Source organism: Arvicanthis niloticus, chromosome 14 (genome assembly GCF_011762505.2).
Source record: "Arvicanthis niloticus isolate mArvNil1 chromosome 14, mArvNil1.pat.X, whole genome shotgun sequence".
Lineage (NCBI taxonomy): Eukaryota > Metazoa > Chordata > Mammalia > Rodentia > Muridae > Arvicanthis > Arvicanthis niloticus.
The window spans coordinates 23,594,089-23,620,073 of record NC_047671.1 but is presented as its reverse complement, the minus strand read 5'-3'; the positions used below and the strand labels follow the sequence as shown (position 1 = coordinate 23,620,073).

The following is a 25,985-nucleotide window of genomic DNA, read 5'->3' as shown; positions in this document are numbered from 1 at the left end:
GTACCCACCCATCCCTTCCTGCTCCGCCGACTCTGAAACGGCAGGGGAGGTGCGGCCTCACGCCCCGCCCACACTCTGCCCCGCCCTCAAGACTAGCATTCCCCAGTGACCGAGGCCGCGGCCCACAGCCCGAAGCCAGGCTCCGCCCCTTACCCCGCCCCGGTCACTACAGGTGAAACTGTTTGCTCTAATGAGCGTGCCCCACCCTATGCCCCGCCCCCGAACTCATCTCTCCTTGCCAGTGGAGAAGCGCCACCCAAGCCCCGCCCATACACGAGCAGGCAGGCCCCGCCCCCGGAGCCCGCCCCTCTCTTCGGCCGGCGCGCCGCGCGGCTTCTCAAGGGAACCTGTCTCGCAGCCCGGGAGCAGTGCTTCTTCCTGTGAGGGCCTCGCTGTGCGGCGACTTCTCCTTCCGCTCCTACGACTCCCGGGACGGCGAGAGGCAAGCGGAAGGTGCGCGGACGCCGAGGTGACCGGCGAGAGCTGGACAGTCGAGGCCACCGGCGTAGCCATGTCGCTGTGGGGGCAGCCGCTGCAGGCCTCACCTCCCCTGGCGGTGCAGCAGCCCCCGACCGCGTCCTCCGGACCTTCGACCTCCCCTCCAACCGGCGCAACCCTCAACCGCCTGCCGGAGCCGCTGCTGCGGAGGCTCAGCGAGAACTTGGACCGCGCTCCGGAGGGCCGGGGCTGGCGGCAGCTGGCCGAGCTGGCGGGCAGTCGGGGACGCCTCCGGCTCAGGTGAGCGGGACCCTCGGGCGGGCGGAGGGGTGTGCTTCGTGGTAAAGAGTCGCGCAAGACCGACGTGGGCTCCGGGGTCGGGAAGGGACTGGCCCTGATGGCCCAGTGGCCCCTTAACGTCTTCCCGACCCTTCGCCCCTGAAGCTGGAAAGCGATCTCTGCAAGTTGACGCGGGTTGTGTTGAGTGTAGGAACGCTTATCTGCAACGTTGTAATCCAGTGGGTTTTAAAGCAAAAGATGGGAATGTGGACACAGCTCTCGCTACCCAAAGGGCAGTCTGGAGGGACCCGGGCAAGTAGAGGGGGTGAAGCATGCAGGGGTTCCTGGAGGTTGAGTAGAGAGACAGAAGAGAAGAGACTGAATTTAAACTCATCGTCTTCAGTCCCACGAGTTTAATCAATCTTCACTATGAACATTAGACTCTAAGAATTAAACGACTTTTCCTGCTGAGAAAAGGGACCCCTTGACGCGACTTGGTACCAGCCACAGTCAGCTATTAAAATTTGGGATCTCAAGACTTCTCCCCTCCTGAGAATTATTGCAGACTTATGTGTGCATTCTATGTATTTTGCAGGTGTGTGCGGATATTCTATTCGAAAGTAAAACTAATAACTTTTAAAATATTGATCTTAAAAGTAATTCTTACATGGTAGCAAAAATGATGTCAGGTTTTTTTTCTTCAGAAAAAGTTTGTCCAAAACCAAATAGAGCATTGGTTAACTTTTTTAAATCTGCTGCTTTGGGTTTTTTGTTTGTTTTGTTGGTTGATTGGTTTGGTTTGGTTTTTTGTTTTTAAACAAGATCTTGCTATGTCGTTTAACCTGTCCTCAGATTTCTCTGTCCTCCTGTTTCAGTCTCCCTAGTGCTGGGATTTCAAACCGGTTTCATCATATATTGAAGTCTTTTTTTTCTTCTTGGTTTTTGAGACAGGATCTCATTGTAGCCTGAGGTGGCCTGAAACACTATTATCAACCAGTCTGGTCTGGATCTTGCAGCAGTCTTCTTGCCTCAGACTGCTGAATGCCTTGAACATCTTTATGGTGACTTAATTTAATTGTAGGGCTGTATATTTTTTTCTATATATGATTCATTCTATTGCAGTATCATAAGTATCAGAACTCTAGAAACCTTTCCTTTAAGAATAAATAGAAAATAGGGTCTTAGTACTATCATGAAAAAAATGCTTTAAACTTATAAACAACCTGAAAGTAGTCTTAGGAACTGCACTGGGTGTTCCCTAACAGGACTTTGGACCACTACTTTGTACCATTGTCAAGATTTCAGCCTGTCCTTTAACTCTTCCATTTTCTTGTCAGACAGCTAAGCTTTGACTTTTACTGTAATTGTGTGTATACATCTTTATAAGCTTAGGAACAGAAGTCATTTCTTATTTTGTGCTATACATAGAACTTCTCTTGGCAAATACTTCTTAAGTAGAGAGAGACGTCCTTTGTTCAAAATTGTAGTTGTTGAGTACTTCTTATTAGCTGGAAGTTCTAATCAACCTTTAAATGGGACCAATCACAGTAACGTATGGAATGCTAAGTTGAGTGTAAATAATACCATTTACTGAACATGCAGTATATCTCGTGTGCTGTTTAAAATCATCATCTACTTTAACGTTCCCAACAACTGTGAGCTTCAGAGTTTAGGGTTGAGGCAAAGAGTGACGTTGCCATGGGATTATAGCTCAAGTAGAAAAGGCTCATGTTGCCTGATTTTTAAAAAATAAGAAAATGACACACTAAGCTGGACACGGTAACACATACCTATAATCCTAGCACTTGGGAGATAGAGGCAGGAGGATCAAGGAGTTCAAGACCAGCATCAGGTACATGAGACCCTGTCTCAGAGAAGAAGTCAGACAAAAGATGAACTAGCAAAGCTGAGCAGACAGAGGGCATGAGTTCTGTTCTAGGAAAAATACCTTGGGCTTTGGGTTATACAAAGTAGGTCCAAATTATCATTCAGGCTTCATCAATTTGTCAACTTCCAGACTTACATAATACAAGGAATTGTTTCCTTTGTGGGTAAATCTGCAGGGTATTATAGTGTTAATTGTAAATCCAGTTCTTGAAGGCCCTAGGCTTCTTGGAGAGAGCCTGTGTGGTGATGAAGACATAAAAGTCAATATACCAAGCCCTGTCTAAAAGAAGCATGGCTACTGGACTGTAAAGGAGTGGATACTTCTTGCAGGGTGTTAGGTTTTCCTTCCTAAGCCTTCAGTACAATTTTGCTAAGTAAATTACATTGTTAGCCATTGTTTGGGGGGGGGGGGGGGGGAACTTAGGGAACAGTTTGAAGCCACTTTAGAAGGAGTAGTACAGACAGAAGGCCAGTTACTTATTGTTCATTTTTAGAATCTTAGAATTCAAGGTAGAGAGTCTGACAGTGTTTTATATAGTTTATATAAAAGTATGTTTTATAGTTTGATGAGTCTTCTGAGATGGTGGTTAGATAGCTCTGACTAGGTTAATTGGGGTTGGGAGGATTGGAGGATCTGGAAATACTAAACTCATCCCAGTTGAAATCAGAAGAATCAGTTGCCATTAAAAGTTAGTACCGAAAGCCAGACATGGTGGTGCACTCTAATCCCAGCACTAAGGAAGCAGAGGTAGACAGATCAATGTGACTTCTTTGCTAGCCAGTGCCACATAATAAGACACTGTCTCGAAAACAATAACAGAAGTTAGCACTTCTGAAAACTTGGGACTGGAGTATATGAGCCTAAGGGATACACAGGGTCAGCTGGTGATTCTTATTATTATTTTTAATATTTCTTGAAAAGTTCAAATGACTTCATACTAATGAAAGGAAAGCATCTGATGATAGAAGGTCATAAAGGCCTTCTCCTCTGGTAGAGAGAGAATGTAAAGTGCTTTCCTCAGTCGTTGAATTCACAGTCTAATCTCAAACTTTTGCCTCTTTTGTTTATTTTTCTCTTTTCGTTTTTTATTGGTTTGAGACCAGTTCTTACTACATAAATCAGGCTTGCCTCTAAGTTGTCATGATCCTCCCCGCTCTGCATTTTGAGTGCCACCACACTCGGCCTCTGGTCACATTTCCCCATCAGTCTTTACATCTTTGTTTAAATTACATGAGAATTTAATAATAAAAATCATAGGAAGATTCAGCACTGTCCCCAGAGATTAGGAATATCATAAATAGCCAGGCGGTGGTGGCGCACACCTTTAATCCCAGCACTTGGGAGGCAGAGGCAGGCAGATTTCTGAATTCGAGGCCAGCCTGGTCTACAGAGTGAGTTCCAGGACAGCCAGGACTACACAGAGAAACCCTGTCTCAAAAAACTAAAAAAAAAAAGAATATCATAAATGTTTTTTACATTTGATTATTGATGTGACTATTGGTATGATTATTGATGATTCAGATTGAATCTTTGCATGTAGTCTAGTTTCCAGTAACTACTGACCCTGATTCTGTTCAACTGATCTAATATCAGGTACTTTTAATAGCCCTCGCTAACCTGGAACTTGTTATGTGGACCGAACTAGCCATGAACACAAAGAGATCTTCCTCTGCCTCTAGGTGCAGGAATTCACTCTGCCTGGATAAAATTGGGTGCTACCTTCTGCCAGTTTAGACATACTCTTAGTGTGCCAACATATGTTAGTTGTTGGTGTGTGGAACAGCTAAACTATGAGGGCTGGCAGAACTTTCAGAGAGCTTTAAAGTATCTAAATCCTCTAAGCAGAGTGCTTGAAAGTGGAGCTGTGAAATATGAACCAAGGGGAAACCATCTGTTGCTGCTTGTCTGCAGTGTTCTTTAGCTGCAGTAGTCCTACCCTCAAGTAGACGATGATAAAAATGGAAACATATTGAAAAGATGAATGAAAGTGTCCCTGTTATCTGTCTCATTGGTCTGAATTTTGTAATGTGCAGGAACTCATGCTTTTATTTCTTAAGTGCTTTTCTACCTAATCTTTTCCTAATACTATCTTCCACTCGGGGCTTTGAATACAGTCAAGCTGATTACAATGAGAAATATCTGTTTTTCCCGGATATATGTATGTAGGTGGCTATTGCCATCTCCAGTGATGAATAGACATCTTAAATGTAACATGTCCTAAACTTAATAGGTACTTTCCTATAAACCTCTTTCCCTTAGTCACCTGTATTTACGTAAGTTGCTCAGACCAGAAAATCCACTCATCCCTGATTTTACTTGTATGTACATCATTTTCGTCAGTAATTCCCGATTGCTCTATGTTCAATATATATTTAGAATATGGTATCCACTGCCATACAAGGTTAAGGTTAAGCCTACGTGTCTCACCCAATTTCTTCTAATAGTTTCTTGATTTTGCTCTCCCCAACCCGTCCTAAACACAACAGTAACAGTGCTTCTTCCCGAATATTAATAAGCAAGGTGGGACTGTAGCTCAGTTGATAGAATGTTTGCCTAGTATGGGTGAGTTCCATCCCCAGCACCACATAAAGCACACACGGTAGCAAATGCCTGTGTTTAGCATTTGGAAGGTAGAGGCAGGAGAATTAGAAGTTAAAGGTCCTCTCCATAGCGACTGTGAGACAAGACTAGGATACATAAACCCTGTCTCAAAGAACAGGTAAGGTATGAGAAGTACAACAGTGTACAACATGTCATTCTAGCACTGGGGAAACCGAGGCACAAAACATTTTAAACCTGAAGCCACCTGAACCTAAAACAGCAAAATAAAAACCCTTAAGTTAGGCTTGTTCCTAATTTGTTCCTTGAAACCCCTCCAGTTGCTTTTCTGCCTGAAGTGAAAAAAGAATTCTCTGGAGTTAGAGTTACAGGTGGTTGTGAGCTATGTAATATGGGTGCTAGGAACTGAACTTAGATCTCTAGAGGGGTGATGAGTTCTCTTTATCACTTTAACCACTGAGCCATTTCTCTAGCACCTAAAAATAATTTTTAAAAGCAAAGTTCACCTGTTTTTGTGATAAAGAAATTCTTTAAATTCCAAATTCATGTTTATAAAAACCACATCAAAGAACACTCTTACAAGAATGCAACTAAAAAAGGAAAGATAAAACTTGAGTATGTGTACACATCACCTTAGCCAAAAGCCAATTGAGTGCCCATGCAGAAAATCAGTAAAACAAAATGGTACAAAATCCTACTCTTACTTTATACCTTGTTTTGGAACAGAAGTATTTAACTTTAATTTGATCTTTACTCCTTGTTAGGAAGGAAAACTCTGGCTATTAAGCTTTTTCTCTATATGAATTGAGACATCCCTTGGTTATATCTGATGAAATGGCATATTAATTTCATGTATCAGTCAGTGCCTGGTAAACTTCTGAATCCTAAAACATGTATTTTGTATACTGCACTCATGTATTTATAAATCTCATATTCATTTGAAAACTTAATAACTTATTTCTAATATATGATCTTTAACAAGGGCTTCTTATGCCTTTTTCAGTTACTGACTTTATTTTTTTTAATTTTATTTTTTTATTGGATATTTTATTTACATTTCAGATGTGATCCCCTTTCCCCATTCCCCCCCCCACCTAGGAACCCCCTATCCCATCCCCCCTCTTCCTGCTTCTATGAGGATATGCCCCCACCCACCCACTCCCACCTCCCTACCCACAAATTCCCCCACACTGGGCCATCCAGCCTTCACTGGACCAAGGACTTCCTCTCCCACCTATGCCCAACAAGGCCATCCTCCCCTACATATACAGCTGGAGCCATGGGTCCCTCCCTATGTGCTCCCAGGCTGGTGGTTTAGACCCTGCGAGCTCTGGTTGGTTGGTATTGTTGTTCTCCTCATGGGGCCACAAACCCTTTCAGCTCCTTCAGTCTGTCTCCTTAGAGGTCTGCCCGAGCCTGAAATATACAGAAGCAGATGCTCACAGCTAAACATTGAACTGATCATGGGGTTCCCAATGGTGGATTGAGAGAGAAGACTGAAGGAGTTGCTGACTTTATAACATTGATTATCCTATTCAGTATCTTTTTGAGATACTAGCTTCTGTGTTCTTAATACTTCTCACACTGTTCATATCTGTTCATGTTATTTGGCCTTATTAGATGAGGGACTTATTCTTTTTAGACAACAGTAGCATCTAGCCTACTAGTTAGTGTCTTCATTTTGGGTCATATTCTACTTCATCTTTAAAGAAAAAGTAAAGAGAATTGTAATTCTATTACCTGGACATATATCATGCTTAAGATTCATCTGGAAGTATATCAGAAATGCTCTCTAAAATAATCAAGGCAGGTTAAATCCAATAGTGATTATCATCTGTAGCTTTTCAAACCTTTTGTGCCTTGATTGTGACAGCAACTGTCAACTGTAGAGTCTGTGATACACAAATAAAAATACTTTCTTTGTGATTCCCTTTCCCCACCCCACCCCTCCACCAATGCACCACCAAATGGTTGGGCAGTGGTGGTGCACATCTTTAATCCCAGCGCTTAGGAGGCAGAAGCAGGTGGATCTCTTTGAGTTCCAGGCTAGCTTGCTCTACAGAGTGAGTTCTAGGACTGCCAGGACTATACCAAAAAACCTTTTCATAAAAAACAAAACAAAAAAAAAAAAAACAAAAAAAAAAACAAAACAAAACAAAAAAAAAAAACAACGGAGGAGGAGGGAGGGGAGTAGGAAAGAAGGCTGGTGTGGTGACTTAGCAGACTGCACTTGGAAGACAAGAGACAGATAGCTCTCTGAATTCAATGTCAGCCTGGTCTGTATTTCAGGTTCCAGGCCAGTTAGAGCTACATAGTAAGATTCTGTCTCTAAATAAATAATAGGAAAGATGGAAGGAGTAAAGCAAATTTCTGGCCTTTTCCTCACTTTCAATTGAAGGATAAAAGTTTGATCTTTTTCTTCCATCCTTCAGACTTAATAATTATAGGAGCTAAAGGGAGGAAGAGACTAGAGAGAGAAAGGAATGCTGGAGGAGGGTGGAGAGGAGGGAAGCTTTCATGATGTAATTAGTTTCTTACCACCCAAGGTTTTTTCTGTACAGCACCTACAATGAATAGTCCAGCTACAAATTACATATATCATGAATTAAATCTGTTGTTTCAGTTGCCTGGACCTGGAACAGTGTTCTCTTAAAGTACTGGAGCCAGAGGGAAGCCCAAGTTTGTGTTTACTGAAACTAATGGGTGAAAAAGGATGTACAGTCACAGAACTGAGCGACTTCCTACAGGCTTTGGAACACACTGAGGTTCTTCAGCTTCTCAACCCCCCAGGTAGGTTCCCCCTTCCCTTTTCAGGACTATTCTCCGGAAAGTCATGGAATCATAGAGAAGAATACCTTTTTTTTTTGACCAGGTAAATTGTGTTCAGTATTTTTGGAAAATATAAATGTATAGAAGAGCCTCATTCCCCTTCCCCTATGTTGAGACATCAAAAGTTTTAGATTGTAGTTCAGGAAGCAAGCCATACAAAACATTTTTAAGCAATTATTTTAAAAATTTGAGTGTAACCCACATATTTGATATTAGAGAATTATGCCATAATATTGTAGTCCAGAAGACACCTATATTCTAGGAAGTTGTATGCTAAAGTATTTACATGTTAGGTTTCTGTAACATACACTGAAACAGTGTAGCCACACTGCTTCAAAGCACAGTGAACATTTTTATCATTTTTATGTATGTGTATATAAAGATGAGGTACGGTGAGGTCCTATGTTCACTATTTTTTATCATTGTAATACTTTTGAAATGTTAGCTATATGAATTTTTTCTTACTACACCTGTATTTAGTGAGGCTTTTCACATATAAAGTCATGTGAAGATAGGGAGCAAGGAGCTAGAAAGATAGCAGCTCAGCAGTTAAGAGCACTTGTTGTTCTTCCATAGGACCAGAGCATGGTTCTCTGTACCCACGTCAGGCAACTCATAATTGCCTGTAACCCCAGCTCCAGAGGGTCCAATGTCTTGTTCTGATCTTTGACATCACCTACACTCACCTGCATATACACAGAAACACAAATAAAAATAAAATGCAAAATTAAAAAAAAAAACTAATAAGAAACAGATGGAGAAATAGATACTTAAAAATTAGAAAACAGTCTGTTCTCCATATAGCTACAGGTGGAGTTGACCAGCTACAGTTACATCAAGAGAGGAAGGACATATCATCAAAGTTTCTTGACTAGGTAGTCCATGTCTGTATTCCCAGGAAGATCAAGAGTTCAAGGCCAGCCTAGACTACATGGTGAAATCCTGTTTCAAATAAACAAACATTGCCTGGTGGCAACAGCAGTGGAAGCCTCCTTTCCAGGATTCCATTTGGCCATATGTCCCATTAGGAGGAAGGAATCCAGTCAAGCCTACAAGGGCTGAAAACTATGGACTTGATGGTCTCTATTTTACATAACTTTGTTGTACTAATGTTTCTTTATATAACCAAATTGACTATGATCTTTTAAATAATGTATATTATTATGTTTATGTGTATGCACCTGCATAAATGTATATTTACCACATGTATACAGGTACTCGTAGAGGCCAGAGGGCATAGGAACCCAGGAACTGGAGTTACAGGTAGTTATAAACTACCCAGTGGTGAGTTCTGGGCACTCAATATGCATCCTTGGTGAAAATACTACCAATCTTAATCAGTGAGCCGTTTCTCCAGCCCTATGATACATTTTTAATATGAGCAATTAGAAACATAAGATGTAGTAGTAAAAGTACACCTATGAGAAACCCAAACTCAAATTGATGTCTTGAAGGTAATATATTACTTCTACCTGAAACACCCAGAAGTAGATAGGCTTCCTAAGAGGTAGAGAAGAGATGTAAGTTTAATGTTTTTCCCCGTCTTTCTTCATATTGGCTTCCTTCTAAGACTGACATTTACCTAGCCTAGGATATCTGCTGGATATTCTTAGTCTCATTTATCATTGTCTCAAAATTCTAAGCAAAAAGCAGGTTTATTTTAATTAGTTTTGTTCACTTGCTTGTCCCTAATACTGTCACTGTAGCCAAGGACATGGAATGTGCTGCTATGCCTGGCTTAAAGCTAAGACTGGAATTAGGCTGAGTCAGCTTTTCAGGAACCACATGGATCACCACACAAAAATAGACTGATCGGTTAAGAAAAAGAGTCAACAGACCCTGGAGATGTAACCAGACTTGACCACAAATACAAAGTGTCTTAGATTATGAGGGAGGTAACATGGATCCCAGCCATTCCTGCTTTACCGTATACCTTTATATGCCTTATTTGGAGTGTACTGGATTGAGTGTCCGGCTTCCTCAGCTAGGCCTGTTGGCTAGGAACAGTGAACTGCTAATGCAGATCCCCACATGCAATTGTTGCCCATGTCTAAGCAATGAATGTCCTAAAGTAGACGGACTGAACTTCACCAGCCTAATGCACTATACCACCTACTAAGTTCTCATGCTGAGTGAATGGGAATCCTCTGCCTCACAGAGTTACAGGTCACATGGAATGATAGCTCATACCTGCAATCCCAGGACTCAAGAAGGCGGAAGTAAGAGCATCCCCATGAGTTAGCCAGGCTACATGAGTGCGTCCTAACAAGCTTTACAGAGTAAAGAGCTTTACAAGTTACAGAGTAATACTTTCTCAAACAAACAAAAAATAATTACAGAAAATATTTTTATGTTTTAATAATAAATCTAAGAAAAAGATTATCTTAAGAAAAATGTTGCCGGGTGGTGGTGGCGCACGCCTTTAATCCCAGCACTTGGGAGGCAGGAGCAGGTGGATTTCTGAGTTCGAGGCCAGCCTGGTCTACAGAGTGAGTTCCAGGACAGTCAGGACTACACAGAGAAACCCTGTCTCGAAAAACCAAAAAAAAAAAAGAAAGAAAGAAAGAAAGAAAGAAAGAAAGAAAGAAAGAAAGAAAGAAAGAAAGAAAGAAAGAAAGAAAGAAAGATTTAAGCTCTAACAAAAATCAGTTTAATTTGTGACTTTGCTCAGAATTATTCTTTGAACACTTTTATATTCCATATTCTTCATGGTCTCAAGCATTAAGTATTTGAATTCAGAGATGAACAAGGCAATTATTTTTGTTTATTAAAAGGTCTTTGTTTAATAGGACAGACATACCAAATCTAGAACAACTCTTAAAAACAATTATAAGCCAGGCATAGTGGAGCATACCTGTAATCCCAGAATTTAAGAGGCAGAGTCAGGCAGATCTCTGAGTTTAAAGCCAGCTTGGTCTACATAGTAAGTTCCAGGACAGCCAGAGCTATATAGTGAGACCCTGTCTTGTAAAAAAGTTGTGTGTGTGTGTGTGTGTGTGTGTGTGTGTGTGTGTGTGTGTGTGTGTAAGTTTATCTGCTCTCCAGTTTTCCATTTTAGTACTTTGCATTCTTTTTTGTGTGTATGTTTTTCAGGGTTTTTTTTGAGACAGGGCATCTCTGTATATAATCACCCTGGCTGTCCTGAAACTCAATTTATAGACCAGGCAGGCCTCAAACTCAGAGATCTGCCTGCCTCTGCCTCCTGAGTGCTGGTAAAGGCATGTGCCACCACACACACCTGGCTTAGTGCATTGCATTCTTAAATTTTAATGAAGATGCAAAGCATGCTAGTGTTTTCTTTGTACTTATGACATTTTATAGGAAGCATTAGTTCTTATTCCACAGAAAGCAATGTGTTATTTTTTTTTTTCTGATAGTCCTTGCAGAGAGGTGTGGTTAATATAGGATGAATTCTTTAGATGATGCTATGAGCATCTTATCAGACCTTTCAGGAAGAAGAGGAAACTAGATTCATTTGACTGAAGGAAGAACTTTAGTCTGATTTGCTATATTTTCTTCCAGTTGTTATGGAACCATAGCCAGAGATAGCTCTTAAGCGATAACTGTAGCATAGAGGTCCCTGACTTTTGAGAAGCTAACTTAGATTTCTGTTTATATGTTCTGAAAGCTAAAAGTAGCCAAGACAGAGCTGGGGAGTCACTTCTAGTTGCCACTAGCATGAAGTTGAAGATAAGTGCAGGCTCATTCTGAAACATGTGCTCCTAAGTTCTTGGACCTAATATAGTTTCTAAAGAAGCCCCTAGGAATGAGCTGTCCCTACTTCTGCTAGCTCTCTCATTGGGCTTTTCCACAGCACAGGGGTTGACTACTTTGCTCTAGATCTGTCTTCCTTGAATTATGTGTTAAACTGCTTCTAGTTTTGATGTGCCTGGTGTTCATCACAAGTGCATACACCTGGAAACATACCTGTGCAGGTACCGTACACACATGTACATTTACATACACATAATAATAATAAAACAGATTTTTCTTTAACATTTTTCATACAGTCTATTTTGATATTTCCCCCCTCCCTCCCTCAACTCCTCAGATCCCCTTACCTCCCTACCTACCCAACTTTGTTTTCTCTCTAACAACAAACAACAGAACAAAAAGCAAAACTTAACCAATAAGAAAAAAAAAAAAAAAAGACACACACACACACACACAAACCTGGCCAACTACTGCTCTTGGACATGGGGGCCTGCCCTGGGCTGTGGTTGATTATTCAACTCCATTGTAGAAAACTGATTTTCTCTTTGCCAGCTGACATCAATTACAAATAGCTTCTTGATTAGGGGTGTAACTCTGTGCTGGTCTTGCACATGCTGTCACAGTGTCTTTGAATTCATATGTGCTGTTTCTGGAAGACACTGCTTCCTTGGAGCTATCCACTGTCTTTGGCTCTTAGAGTCTTTCCACCTCCTCCTTTGCAGAGATCCCTGGCCTTGTGCATAATCCCACAGCCAAACATTAGGGTGAGCTCCGGGAGTCCTGAGAGGAACAGGAGGAAGGATAGGAGGAACTAAGGGGATCAGGGACACCATAAGAACCTGCCCATAGAATCAACTGACCTGGGGGTTCACAGAGATCAGGGAGCCTGTGAGGGTCTGACCTAGGTCTCTGCAGATATGTTTTGGCTTGCTGTTCTTGTGGGACTCCTAACAGTGGGAACAGGGGCTGGCCCTGACTCTTTTGCCTGCTTGTGGGACCCTTCTTTTCTTACTGTGTTACCTCATCTAACCTTGATAGTGTATACCTGGTCTTATTGTCGCTTGTTATGCCATGCTTGGTTGATGTCCCTGGGAGGCCTGTTCTTTTCTGAAAGGAGATGGGGGCTGGGAGAGCATAAGTCTGGGGGAGAGGGAAAGAGGAGGAGGTAGGGACTGGGAGAGAGAAGGGAAGGGAAACTGTAGTAGGGATGTAATATATGAGAGAATAAAAAAAAGACTGAATGCTCTAAAGTCTCTCACTGTACATTGTTCACTTGTGGGTCTCTGTGTTATTTCTATCTACTGCAAGAAGCAGCTTCTCTGGTGAAGGTTGAGAAATAGTCTGATCGATGAGTATAGCAATACGTCATTAGGGGTCATTTTATTGCTATGTTCTTTTTGCAGAATAATACTATTCCCCCTTGGCCCATGATGTATCTAGTCTCAGGTTCTTCATCATTTTAGCAATGTCAGCAATGGATTCCATCTCATGGGGTAGGCCTAAAATTTAATCAAAAATGGAAGGTTACCCCCGTGACATTTGTGCTGCTCTTACACCATTATATCTTGCAGACAGGTCACTGTTAGAGGTTACATGGTTTGTAGCTGGGAGATGTTGATAATTGCCTTTCTCAATTGGTAGTATACAGAGTACCATGAACACTAGTCAGTAGGGGTAAAGCTTCTAGTTAGACACCAGCTCAATTTTCCAAGTGTCTCTAGTTCATGTCAAGTTTTTAAAAAAAACAAAAAAACAAAAAAACAAAAAAAAAAAACACTAGCCTGTGCACTACTTAGGCATTTAACTCAGTTGAATTGCTGGCCATATGAATATTTATGACCAGATATTTGTATGCATTGGCATTGAGAACTGTAATATAATGTCTACCTTGCAGGTGTCTTAAAAGGTGCATCCCAATCTCAGAAATGTTAGCGTATAGGGGAAAAATATTTCTTAAAATTGGGGAAATGTGGCAAGTAATTTTCCTTCCCAACCATGGAGAAGTCGAGTATATCAAAGTCTTTTGCAGTAAAGTTTTTTTCTTGTTTTACAAAATTTTCAGCTGAAGATATATACTGACAGAGAAGAAATAAATTATTTATTATAAAGATGAAAATAAAAACTATTTCTAAAATATTTCTTTGTTGTTTTCTACATATAATCAAGAAAAACCTTCTTCGGTAACTTTACTTTGTTTTTTTGTTTTGTTTTGTTTGTTTGTTTGTTTGTTTGTTTGTTTGTTTTAAGGATTAAAGATCACCGTAAACCCAGAATCCAAGGCAGTTTTGGCGGGACAGTTTGTAAAACTGTGCTGCAGGGCAACTGGACATCCTTTTGTACAGTATCAATGGTTCAAAATGAATAAAGAGGTAATTTTTAAATGTCTTTTAATTCTACTTATGTTGGTTAGTTAGCTGGTTGGTTAGTTGATTGGTTAGTTGGTTGATTGGTTAGCTGGTCATTTTTGTGGGTTTAGAGCTAGGAAGAACATAAACAGCATGGTAACAGGATAGGAAGAACCAGCAGAGTTTTTAAACAAGGAATTTTTCTTTCTCTGAGACAGGGTTTCTTTGTCTGTAGCCCTGGGGGGTCCTAGAACTCATTCTGTAGACCAGGCTGGTTTCAAACTCACAGAGACCAGCCTATCTCTGCCCCAGAGTGCTGGGATTAAAAGTGTGTACCACCACTGCCTACATTAAACAAAGGATTTATGTTGGGGAGTGGGACGTTGTTGTTTGTTTTTACATTAAAAACTTGTCACTTGAAAAAGGCGGAGAACAGGAAGACAGTCAGGCTATCTATTGCCTGGGCTGCTGAAAAATACCTGTAGTATAGCCTCAGTGAATTAATGAAGGTGAATCACAGGGCATACTTGAGCGTGTGTTTTGAGTTAGCCAGACTGATAAATCAGATGAAGAGCATGAGGAAACAAAAAGAAAAATTAAGGAGGGCTCTCTACTTTTCAACTTGAGTATCTTGGCCATGTTTATTCTCTAGGTTTTTTTGTTTGTTTTGTTTGTTTGAGAAGACTATGAAGAGGTCTATTGTCTAGGTGGAAAAATAAGAGTGTGGCTTCAAACTGTGCTTATTATACATGCATGTGAATCACACTTTCAGTTTGGATATCTAGAGAGACAACAGTGAGAGTGTATATAGTGAAATAAATTAAAAGATGCAACAGTCAAAAGAGAAGAATAAAAGGCAAAAAAGTAATTCAAGAAGAAAGGGATTACCAACTTCTTCAGTCCTACTAAGAAGGAGGCATAGAAAAAAGTGGTTTTGTTTGTTGGCTAATTTGTGATAGAAAGGATTTAGAGTATGTTTTTGAAAATGATTTGGTAAAGGGAAGAAACATGCTAAAACCAAGAAAAAAATGCAGGAACAATTTCAGAGAAGATGGGTTATTGAGAAGGAAAAACTTTTCCCTCTTAGATTCTGAGCTTTGGCCCTGCAAATAGGTAAAATGGATTAGTAGGGACTGGAGAAATGACTCAGCAGTTAAGAGCGCTTCCTGAGTGTCTAGCTGTGGTTTTTATCACTAACATGGCAGATATAGGAGACCTGACAGCCACCTTTGGCCTCTGCAGGTGCTGCAAGCATATGGTGATCATACACACATACAGGCAAGCACATATATAATGACATAAATAAAATATATCTTAAAATTAAAAAAGATGGGGCCCAAGCATGGTAGTGCATGCTTTTAATCCCAGCTCTTCAGAAACAGAGGCAGGTGGATCTCTGAGTTCAAAGCCACCCTGGTCTACATAATGAATTCCAGGGCTATGTAGAAAGACCCTGTCTCAAAAAAAAAAAAAAAAAAAAAAAAAGAATTGCCAGAAGAAAAACATGGATCTGCAACCCATCAGGAAAAGGCTCTTGCTGATGAGCCTGATGATCTGAGTTTCATCCCTAAGACTCACGTGATCAAAGAAGAGAACTGATTCCCAAAAGTTGTTCTCTGAACATTACACATACATCATGGTATATGTGCATGTGTGCATCCTGACACACACAAATACAATCAATCAATCAATCAATCAATAAATAAATAAATAAACAGAAAAAAGCTTAAACTATTCATGACAGTTTGCTAAATTAATTGAGTTAGAGGCTTATATTTCTAACTTATGAGAAATCAAGTGTGTTTCTTCATAAAAGATGAGATTCTGGGCAAATTACACACACCTTTAATGGTAGTACTTAGGAGGCAGAGCTCAAGGCTGGCCAGGGCTGTATTGTAAGACCCTGTCTCAAAAAAAAAAAAAAAAAAAAAAAAAAAAAAAAAAAAAAAAAAAAAAAAACCAATGCCACTCAAAACAAGAAAAGGTGTTTTAGAAGAGCAAGGGTAAACTAGGGAAGTCTCGAGATGTTTGTTTGTTATGAAAGTCTGTCTTCTTTATGAAGATAAAACTGAGAGAGTTTATGATAGATTTACTCTAATCTGAGATTAGTGTGAAGGGAACACAAACTAACCATTACTTGATGTTCAGACCAAAATGAAAGAAACCTTACTATGGCCATTCCTTCTTATCATGTCTATGCCTTTCATGAAGCCAAACACTTCAGAGAAGCCAGATATGGTTTTAGTTAAGCAACCTTTCTTCTTAAGTATTTTGTAGATGAGAAAGTGAAGTCCCAAGATAAAATAGTTTAGCCATGTAGTCATAGTTAATTTGGCCAGAAAGGAAAATAATAGCTAGTTTGTTTTCTTCATTCTATTGTAGTGGGGTGGGTTTTGTTTTGTTGTTTTTTTGTTTTGTTTTGTTTTTGTATGCTACTTTTTAAAGTTGCAGTTGTATAAATAAGTGTATTATTTTAATGATGAGTTCCTACTAGTGAGCTCCTCAAATCTGGGGAACAGTTAACCTCTCTAATGGATGGATTTGTTAAAGACTGTGGATTTACTTTAGTCCTCAAAATCTTACTTTTTACTTTGTAACTAGCAGACATTTTAGAATTTGAAGAAAAAAAGAAACATACTTTTCAAAGGTCTGTAATCAAATCATAGATTTTACAAAGCATGTATTATAAGCTGGATTTTTGATGAATTCTTCACGCATGCCCTCTTACTGATCTTTTTGCAGATCCCATATGGAAATTCATCAGAACTTATTTTTAACACCGTGCATGTAAAAGATGCAGGCTTTTATGTCTGCCGTGTTAACAACAGTTCCACCTTTGAATTTAGCCAATGGTCACAGCTGGATGTGTGTGATGTGGCAGAAGTTTCAGACAGCTTCCAGGGTGAGTGAGAAGTGAAGTTACATGTTTGTTTAAATGTTTATTTAAAAATAACTCCAGAGCATAAAAGCCATGCATGAGTCATTCAGAATTGACTCCGTGTGGTTTGATTGTCATTCTCTATGTTTCTTAAGATGACATGGGCCCTTCTCATTCCTGTGCCTGCTGCTCAGCTTGAAGCTGCTGGTGTTTGTGGCCCTGTCCATTTAGCTGTGGTGTCCATAATTCAAGCTGAGTTTCTCCCCTTACTTCGATATTCCTGAGAGTCTGCCCACCTGTTATCTCAGTATTTCTATAAACTGTTTTTGTTCACCACAATATTCTTTTTCTCTTTAGAACGTCTCTTAACATTTGTGGGAATTTCATGAAAAATGTCTTTAAATATGGTTTTAAAGACTATAAAAAACTAAACGATAGACTTAGACATATCTCTGTTTAAATTATAGGGAATTTTTAAAATTTAACCCAGAGATTTTATTTTTCTTTTAATATAAGGAAGTGTGGATGGCATCTCAGAATCCAAGTTGCAAATCTGTGTTGAACCAAAGTCCCAAAGGCTGATGCCAGGCAGCACGTTGTTGTTACAGTGTGTTGCTATTGGAAGTCCTTTGCCACACTACCAGTGGTTCAAAGATGAGTCACCATTAACACATGAGACAAAAAAGCATTACACGGTAGGCAATTGATTTGGGGGGTGTTAATTTATAAAATAAATGATACAATTAAGATGTAAAAGAACTGCTTAAATTCATACTCTTTGGAATGTTTCGGTACTTTTAGTTCGAGTTCTTTATGTTTCAGTAGTAATTAGTTTCTTGTATTTGCAACAGGACAGGATTTCAATCGAGGCTTCAATATAAAATGTCAAATATTACGATACCAAACTTTATACTGCTAGAATAATTTTATCATTTGCCTGCTAATATTTAGTTTAATGAATGATGATAATATAAGGATATATAATTTTTTTTGAAATGCTGTATTTGAGAAATTTTTTAAATACAATGACTTTTACTTTAAGCAATTTTTAAGTTAATGTTGAAGAGAAAATATATGTTCTGTTATTGATACAGGTTCCATATGTGGATCTAGAACATGAAGGAACCTACTGGTGTCATGTATATAACGATCGAGACAGTCAAGATAGTAAGAAGGTAGAAATCATCATAGGTAAGCCATATTAGTGTTCTGAAGTGTAAGATAAAAGCTGTATACACTGGAGTGTGTGAGCAAAGCAAAGCCTACTGCTTTTTCCCCATGCCATTTAATAGCATCATATATAAGGAGTTACATTGTCTGATACAGGAATTTTAGAGAATTCATACTAAATTAATTCTCTAAGTTGTATACAAAGAGCAAAACAAAGTAACTGAAAAATGATTTTATTTATCCTATTTTAGTTATTTTTTTAGTATTACATTCTATCATAAATATTTGTATCAAAACATATTTCTTGTAGTTCTGAACTAGAAAAAGATTGATTTGGTGAAAAGATTTTCAATAAAACATAAAAAGTCAGAGACATGTAAATGAAAAATAATTATTGATCAGTATTCTCTGTTGTGAATTATGTGATTTTGGAGTTTGTTCTGTTGCATTGAATACATTTACAGTGACTTTGTCAAAAGTAGCACATATTGATGCATGTGTTGCTTAGACAACATGATTCTGTGCTGTTTACCCTTCCTAAGATTATGAGTTACAATATGTTCAAATTTGTTTTCTCTAACATAAGGAAGAACAGATGAGGCAGTGGAGTGCACTGAAGGTAGTGTAATCCTTTGGTTTGAGACCAAGTCTACTGCATGCTGGTTACTCTGGGGAGAGGTGGAATGTCCTAGCTCACTAAGTACAGTGATGGAAAAAATACTAGCTCTAATAATTCATGACACTGTGTCCTACGCCTTAAAGTTTTGTATATTTTCACTATTAAACAGACACTCCTAAAGTAATCTTCAGTTGATTTCCTGTTGTGCATAAAATCCAGAGCTTCTCTATAAGTTATTTGAAATAGTGAATATTGGCAATTCTTAATGTTAATTTTTATTGTAATAGAATATATTTTAAACATTAAATAAGTATTTGTTTACATTATTTTATTCCTTAAGATGCCCTTTAATGGCAAACATAGTTTCTATAAAAATTTCAGGATAGATATATTATTTGATACATTTAATCAGTTATTAAATCTGAAAATAATATTGATAAGGATTTTCAAAACTGCATTGTTTTAGATTATTTACATGCCACTTTCACCATGGAAAGAGAACTGAAAATCCATTTTAGCTTAAACTTCTAACTTATTTTAATTAGCAAAAACATTGTACTTAAATTGTCATATTAAATATTAAAACTTAGACTACCTCCCTTTTGTGTACTATGACATTGATTGAAAAATTAGGGTTGTGGATAGCAAAGTATTTTTTCAATTGCTGCTTACATAGTCTTTCTCAGGTTCTACTTGGGTAAAGTAAGGATGAGTAATATTATACATTTCCTGATTTTCCTATCATTCATCTCTATATATGTAGCATGTAAACTACAAATAATTACTGTTTTAATTCTAATCATAGTTCGAACCAGAATTCTCTTATAAGAAGTTCTAATCACAAAGCTGTTAATCTTATAGATGGGAAGCCATGTACAGAAATCCTAACCAAAAAAAATCCTAACCAAACTCCTTTTCTTTCTTATATTTTTTGCCTAATTAATTGCATGTGTGTGTGTTTCTATAAACTTTCTAACATAAGAGACCTTCAAGAATAAATAAGAAGAGCATTGCTGTTTGGCTTCAGAATGGGCATGTGATTGTTAGCCTCCCCGGCTGTTTCTGTAATGGTACAATTCACTATGCAGTTGTTCTTTTCAATGATCAAAACAATCAAACAACTGGTCAGTGGTGGCACACGCTTTAATCTCAGCACTTGAAATGCAGAGGCAAGCAGATCTCTGTGAGTTCTGGGATAACCAGGGCTACAACCCTGTCTCAAAAAAAAAAAAAAAAAAAGTAAACAAGCAAACAAACAAAAAAGCACAAACAATAATTTTCAGATAACTATTTGGAATATAGAGATGACAATGTAGCTGTAGAGATCCTCTAAAATTTTCAAATGGAAAACATCATATCCAACTCTTCTTTTCTCAAGAAGCCTGCAAAACTAGACATTTTATAGTTGATGGGTTGACAAATACTGTGAATGGTATCCTTTATTGTATCTCATTTTAATGTTTCCTATTTCATTTTATTTATTTTGTTAGAATATTATTAGGACAAGGGATACAGTTAAAAACATGAGAGTCAGCTGTAATTTAGGGTAGTGAGACTATGCAAATTTTAAATAGTGGTTTAGGAGGCCAAAAGAAAGGTCAGTTAAGATGGAATGCAGAATATGAAAAAACATCTACAAAAAAAAAAAAAAAAAGAGCTGGGCGGTGGTGGCGCACGCCTTTAATCCCAGCACTTGGGAGGCAGAAGCAGGTGGATTTCTGAGTTCGAGGCCAGCCTGGTCTACAGAGTGAGTTCCAGGACAGCCAGAACTACAAAGAGAAACCCTGTCTCGAAAAAAAAAAAAAAAAGAAAAAACATCTAACTGTATTACAAATGTCTGTCTGAAATATTCTTACTGAGAAGAGATGGAGTAAGGTGCTGACCTACCTCTCTAGAAATTAATCTTTAGGATAAAAGGCATCAAAAATTCTACATGCTGGTTGATACCACTCTTAAGCTGATCTTATGTAGTATGAAAATACCATTCTTGGCCAGGCTTGGTGGTATGACTGAAAGGTAGCACATGAACACTAAGGTGGGAAGACGGAAGGCTTAAGAACAGCCTGGGCTGCCTACTGAGACCTCACCTAAAGCAAACAAACCAAAGATATATTTTCCATATAATAGTTTATTAATCCTGTATCACTTGTAATTTATTTCATGTTTATTTTTATCTTCATAAAATTTAATAATTAAAAAATTGATGACTGTTGTTTTATGGGCTTGTGCTATCCTGTATGAAAAGTGTATAGAGGATGCAATTTAATTCTGAAACTGTTCTACCTCCCCCAGAAGCACACCATACCTTAATCTAGACATAAAAAAACAGACACCGGGCAGTGGTGGTGCACGCCTTTAATCCCAGCACTTGGGAGGTAGAGGCAGGCAGATTTCTGAGTTCAAGGCCAGCCTGGTCTACAGAGTGAGTTCCAGGACAGCCAGAACTACACAGAGAAACCCTGTCTTGAAAAACCAAAAAAAAAAAAAAAAAAAAAAAAAAAAAAAAAAAAAAAAAAAAAAAAATTGAAGAACATTTTACTACTCAAAACTGAAACAGTCATTAAAAACAAGGAATGTCTGCGCAGCTGCCACAACCAAGCATGTCTAAGGGGACACAATAAATGCTTCTTCTGTCTTAAATAGATCTCGAGGAGAAAACAAATGTGATAAGAGTAATAGACTAACATAAGATGTTAATAGCAGGGAAACTAGGTTTGGTATACACAAGAACCATCCTCTGCAATAGTCCACAATAGTTCATCAAATGTCCTGGTTTTAGAGTTAGGTTTATTAATTTTTGAAAGATCATTTATGAATAAGTATCTAAAACCTTGAACAAATGATAAATGAGTTTATTTATTTAAGTTTTTGTAATTTAGTTAAAGTGAAACAGTTTAGAAGTCCTAAGTGTTCTTACCTGTTCAGTATCTGTATGGCTTCATTTAACTTTGAAAAGTTCTCAACTAATACTGAACTGTAACATGATAGCACAGCTCAAACTGCTTCTCGTAGTCATACTATTTGTGCTAAGTTGGCAGTTAAATGAGTTTAAATTAATCTGTTTTCTCTTACTCTATTTTAGATGAATTAAATAATTTGGGGCATCCTGGTAAGTATTACAAACAGTTTTTTTTACATTGCTAAGTTTGGTATAATAAAGGTGCTATAGACATTCTTGCCTACATTCTTGGACTACTGTTTACATGACGTTCAGTTTAAAGCACACAAAATGTAAAAATATTATTGATTACAAGACCATAAAGGTTGAAAAAGTATTTTGGATAACAAAATATCAATGCTTGAGCCAATAATATAGCTAAATGAGTAAAAGTACCTGCTGCCATACCTGATTACCTGTGTTTGGCCCTCAGAGCCCATGTGGTGGAAAGAGAAAACTAATTCTTGCACATTTTCCTCTAACCTCCTCTGCATGTGCACCATGCCCCCCGACACACAAACAAAATAAATAGATAAGTGTAAAAAAAATTGAGAATTTTGTTTTTATTCTAGTGCGTTCCTGGGGATGAAACCCAGGGTCTTGTACCTGCTGTGCCAGGTGTTTCACTGCCAGGCTGCACCGCTCAGCAGTGATGCTTTTTAGTCATTTTATGTTGCTTTTTTTGGGGGGGGGGGGGTTGGGGTTTTTTTTTTTCGAGAGAGAGGGTTTCTCTGTGTAGCCCTGGCTGTCCTGGAACTTACTCTGTAGACCAGGCTGGCCTCGAACTCAGAAATCCACCTGTCTCTGCCTCCCAAATACTGGGATCAAAGGCATGCGCCACCACCGCCTGGCTATGTTGCTCTTTATAGAAGGAGATCCATTGTTTTAAATGTGGAAGACTGGACCATAGTGATGCAGTAGCATGTTGCATTTCTAAGCTGTCAGACATAGGGCATCCCTGAAATGGTTGGGTAGGGACTGTCACCAGAACTGAAAGGCCGTTAATGAAGAGAGTTGGTGGTAGAAAGATGCACTGGTCTGTAACTATTAAGAGACTAACAAATACTGAACAGGTAAGAACACTTAGGACTTCTAAAGGCAAGCTTTGATCACAATGGATTTCTGAACAAGCTATGGTTAAAATTTAAAAAAAAAAAAGCCATCACCTGGAATAAAGGACATTTCAGTAATAAAGAATATATAAAGACAGAGGTTGTCAGCATAAGCTGTGGGCATTCTGAAAGACACTGACAGAACCTGTGAGTAGATTTAATCAAATCATACAGAAATACATTAAGAAGGCATGGGGATATTTAACATTTGCAGAAAGCCTGATGGCCCCCTTATTTTATTACCATGATTAGTTTGCTTGGTTTTGCTCACTTCATGACGTTGGGGATTGTGCTAGGGTGGGGCTGGTGTGTACTGGCCCCTCGCTGTTCCCTGAGCTGCTCCTCGAGCACTGTTGGCTAGTTCTGTATTTCATTCAAAGACATCTGTTACTAAGGTCTGTTTGGACCCTGCTGACTGTGTGTGAGCACATTAGGGAAAGCACAAAGCCACATCACCACGAAAGTTATGTTTGCTTGTAGTATCTTCAAATTCATGTGAAGCTCAGTAAGAATTGCTTCAAAGTTCTTGAACTAATGACTATTTGAAAATATCCTAGCATGCCGGGCAGTGGTGGCGCACGCCTTTAAACCCAGATCTTGGGAGGCAGAGGCAGGTGGATTTCTGAGTTTGAGGCCAGCCTGGTCTACCGAGTGAGTTCCAGGACAGCCAAGGCTATACAGAGAAACCCTGTCTCAAAAAACCAAAAAAGAAAGAAAAAAAAGAAAAAAAAGAAAAAAGAAAATATCCTAGTAATTGTTTCTCTTGGTGTTGATAGAATCCCTTTCCCTACCTTTGTCCCTTATATATTGCCCTTTTAAAGAGTTGTAAAATTGCTTCATAAAAACTTTAGTATATACCCACCACTAAGTTAATATTTTTCAGGCCTGCTTTTCCTTATTCTTCAAGATTCAAAGAAACCAAACCTTTGAGTTTAAAGAAACTGATGTATAGCAAGGCTTGTAATAGGCTCCCACAGCATCTGTATTATTAAATGTGCAGATAAACTACCCCTCCCTACAAGTATTGGGCACACAGCGAGTTGAACTTATCTTTTCCTGTGTCACTTCCTAGTGGTACTCCAGAGTGAATGATTTCATTCAATGTATGATAATATAAACCCACATATTTTTGTCAAAAATCTTTTAATAAATTTTAATAAACTTTTAGTAAATTAGCTTTTAGTAACTATATTCTACATTTTTGCTTTTAAGTTATTACTCACCATTTTGTTACCTGATATATACATACATACATACATACACACACACATGCACTCACACGTACATGTATGTGTGTATATATATGTATGTGTGTATATATATATATACATGTATGTGTATATATATATATATATATACACACACACACACAGTGGATAATTCAGTCCAAGTAATTAGCATATTTATCTGCTTAGATATTATTAATCTATGGGTTGGGGCCCTTCAAGAGTTTCTTTAATTATTCTTAAATTCATAAGTTAGAGACATAGTTGCCCCACTATGCTATACAACGTTAAATCCATTCTCCTTCTGTTTTTGTGTGTTGTTCACCATTTGGTTTTCTCCCCTTCTCTTTCTAGCCACTGTTACCTCCACTATTTATAGCATTTTAATGATACCTCTGCTGTCTGCATCCATTGCTTTTCTTATCTCATTAGCTTCGAAGACATACCATGAATAACAGCATCTGTTTGTTCTTTTATCCTTGTCCAGATAATAAAGAACAAACTGGCCAGCCTTTAGGTGAGTTAACTTTAAAGTACATGTTCAAATGTAATTACAGTATTTAACTCCAATTTTTTATTTTCGTGAAGGAATTTACAATATTTAACTTGATTGATTTATGAGTATTTGAGGGATGTTGGACCAGATTTTTTTTTTTTTGGATAAAAGAAATTATGGAAGAAAGCCTTTAAAAATATTTTTGGTGCCGGGCAGTGGTGGCGCACGCCTTTAATCCCAGCACTTGGGAGGCAGAGGCAGGCGGATTTCTGAGTTCGAGGCCAGCCTGGTCTACAGAGTGAGTTCCAGGACAGCCAGGGCTATACAGAGAAACCCTGTCTCGAAAAAAAAAAAAACAAAAAAAAATATTTTTGGTTTGGGGTTGGTTTTTTTGGGGGGAGGGGTGGCTTCAAGTCAGCTTTTAAGAAGTGGTTTCTGTTTCTGCCAACATAGAAACAAAAGAAACATGCATGTTATATAGAGGAAAAAGTGGTTCTCGCTGTCTTCTGATGAGGTAGAAATTAGGAAGCTACCATGTAGATAGCAGTGAGTTTTGAAGTATGCTTTCCCACCTACAATTGGAAGAGAAGGGAGTAAGGTAAGATTAAATGGGCAGTGGCGTAAGTATGCTTTGAGAGGAAGACACAAGCGAGCAATCCGGCAGAGCCGTAGGGAAAGGCTCAGTAGCCTAGTGCTTAAAGAGTAGAAGTAGTGAACATGCTGGCGTACGGAAGTCAGGTTAAAAGGATGTCTTAGAAGCCTTGATCAGGATCTTGAACACCTTTTTATCTTTTTTGTTTTATTTTTTGAAGTAGTATCTTAACATTGTCCAAGCCAACCTCAAACTCACTATACAAGGAAGACTGAGTTTCTGGAACTTCCTGCCTCTGCTCCCCAAATGCTGGGTTAAAAATTTGATGCCCAGCCTGAAACCTTTTTTATGTTTCAGATTAAAAAGAAGAGGATATTAATGAAAATAAAGAAAGATTTTTTAGGGCATTATATTTTTTTCAGTTGACCCTTTCCTTGTCTAGCAGATTGAGGAGAGAATAGAGTGACGAAGGCAGAGCTGAGTAGAAGCCGAGGTCTGTAACTAACAGAGCAGGAGTGACCGCCTGGAAGTGGCAACTCCTGGGAGTCACACTAAGATATAGAATTTAGGAATGTGGGCTGGAAGACGGCTTAGCCACTACAGGCTAAGGCTCTCAACCAAAAGGACAAAAATTAAAATTACAGATCAGGTATGTGGCTCTTCTGTAGCAGAATTTAGCATTAAAATGAAGACAGGTGGAACTGGAGAGAGATGGCTCAGTGGTTAGGAGTACCAATGGTCTTCCATTTCTGTGTCCCAAACACAGAGAGATTCTACAGCTCACATCCAGAGGAAGCAAGAGTTGGGATTTGGAGAATTTAACCAAGAGATAAAAACTGCATGGGGGGGGGGGGGACCTTTTAAAAGGTTAATAAATAAAAACATTAGGAATCAGGACATTG

At 38.7% G+C, this 25,985-nt stretch overlaps 1 protein-coding gene across 2 annotated transcripts in view; it reads left to right on the top strand.

Annotated features, from left to right (window-relative positions):
* The first annotated feature begins 310 nt into the window (after positions 1-310).
* The window catches only part of Malt1 (MALT1 paracaspase), a 49,754-nt gene continuing 24,079 nt past the window's right edge, over positions 311-25,985 (top strand). The window contains exons 1-9 of one of the 2 annotated variants that reach the window (XM_034518212.2): positions 311-738; positions 7,788-7,954; positions 13,955-14,076; positions 16,795-16,954; positions 17,447-17,625; positions 18,025-18,121; positions 18,687-18,719; positions 21,802-21,828; positions 24,483-24,512. In XM_034518212.2, the coding sequence (XP_034374103.1) occupies positions 512-738; positions 7,788-7,954; positions 13,955-14,076; positions 16,795-16,954; positions 17,447-17,625; positions 18,025-18,121; positions 18,687-18,719; positions 21,802-21,828; positions 24,483-24,512 (1,042 nt within the window). In that variant the 5' untranslated portion in view covers positions 311-511. The remainder of the gene's footprint in view (positions 739-7,787; positions 7,955-13,954; positions 14,077-16,794; positions 16,955-17,446; positions 17,626-18,024; positions 18,122-18,686; positions 18,720-21,801; positions 21,829-24,482; positions 24,513-25,985) is intronic. The other variant, XM_076912550.1, reaches the window with a different exon arrangement.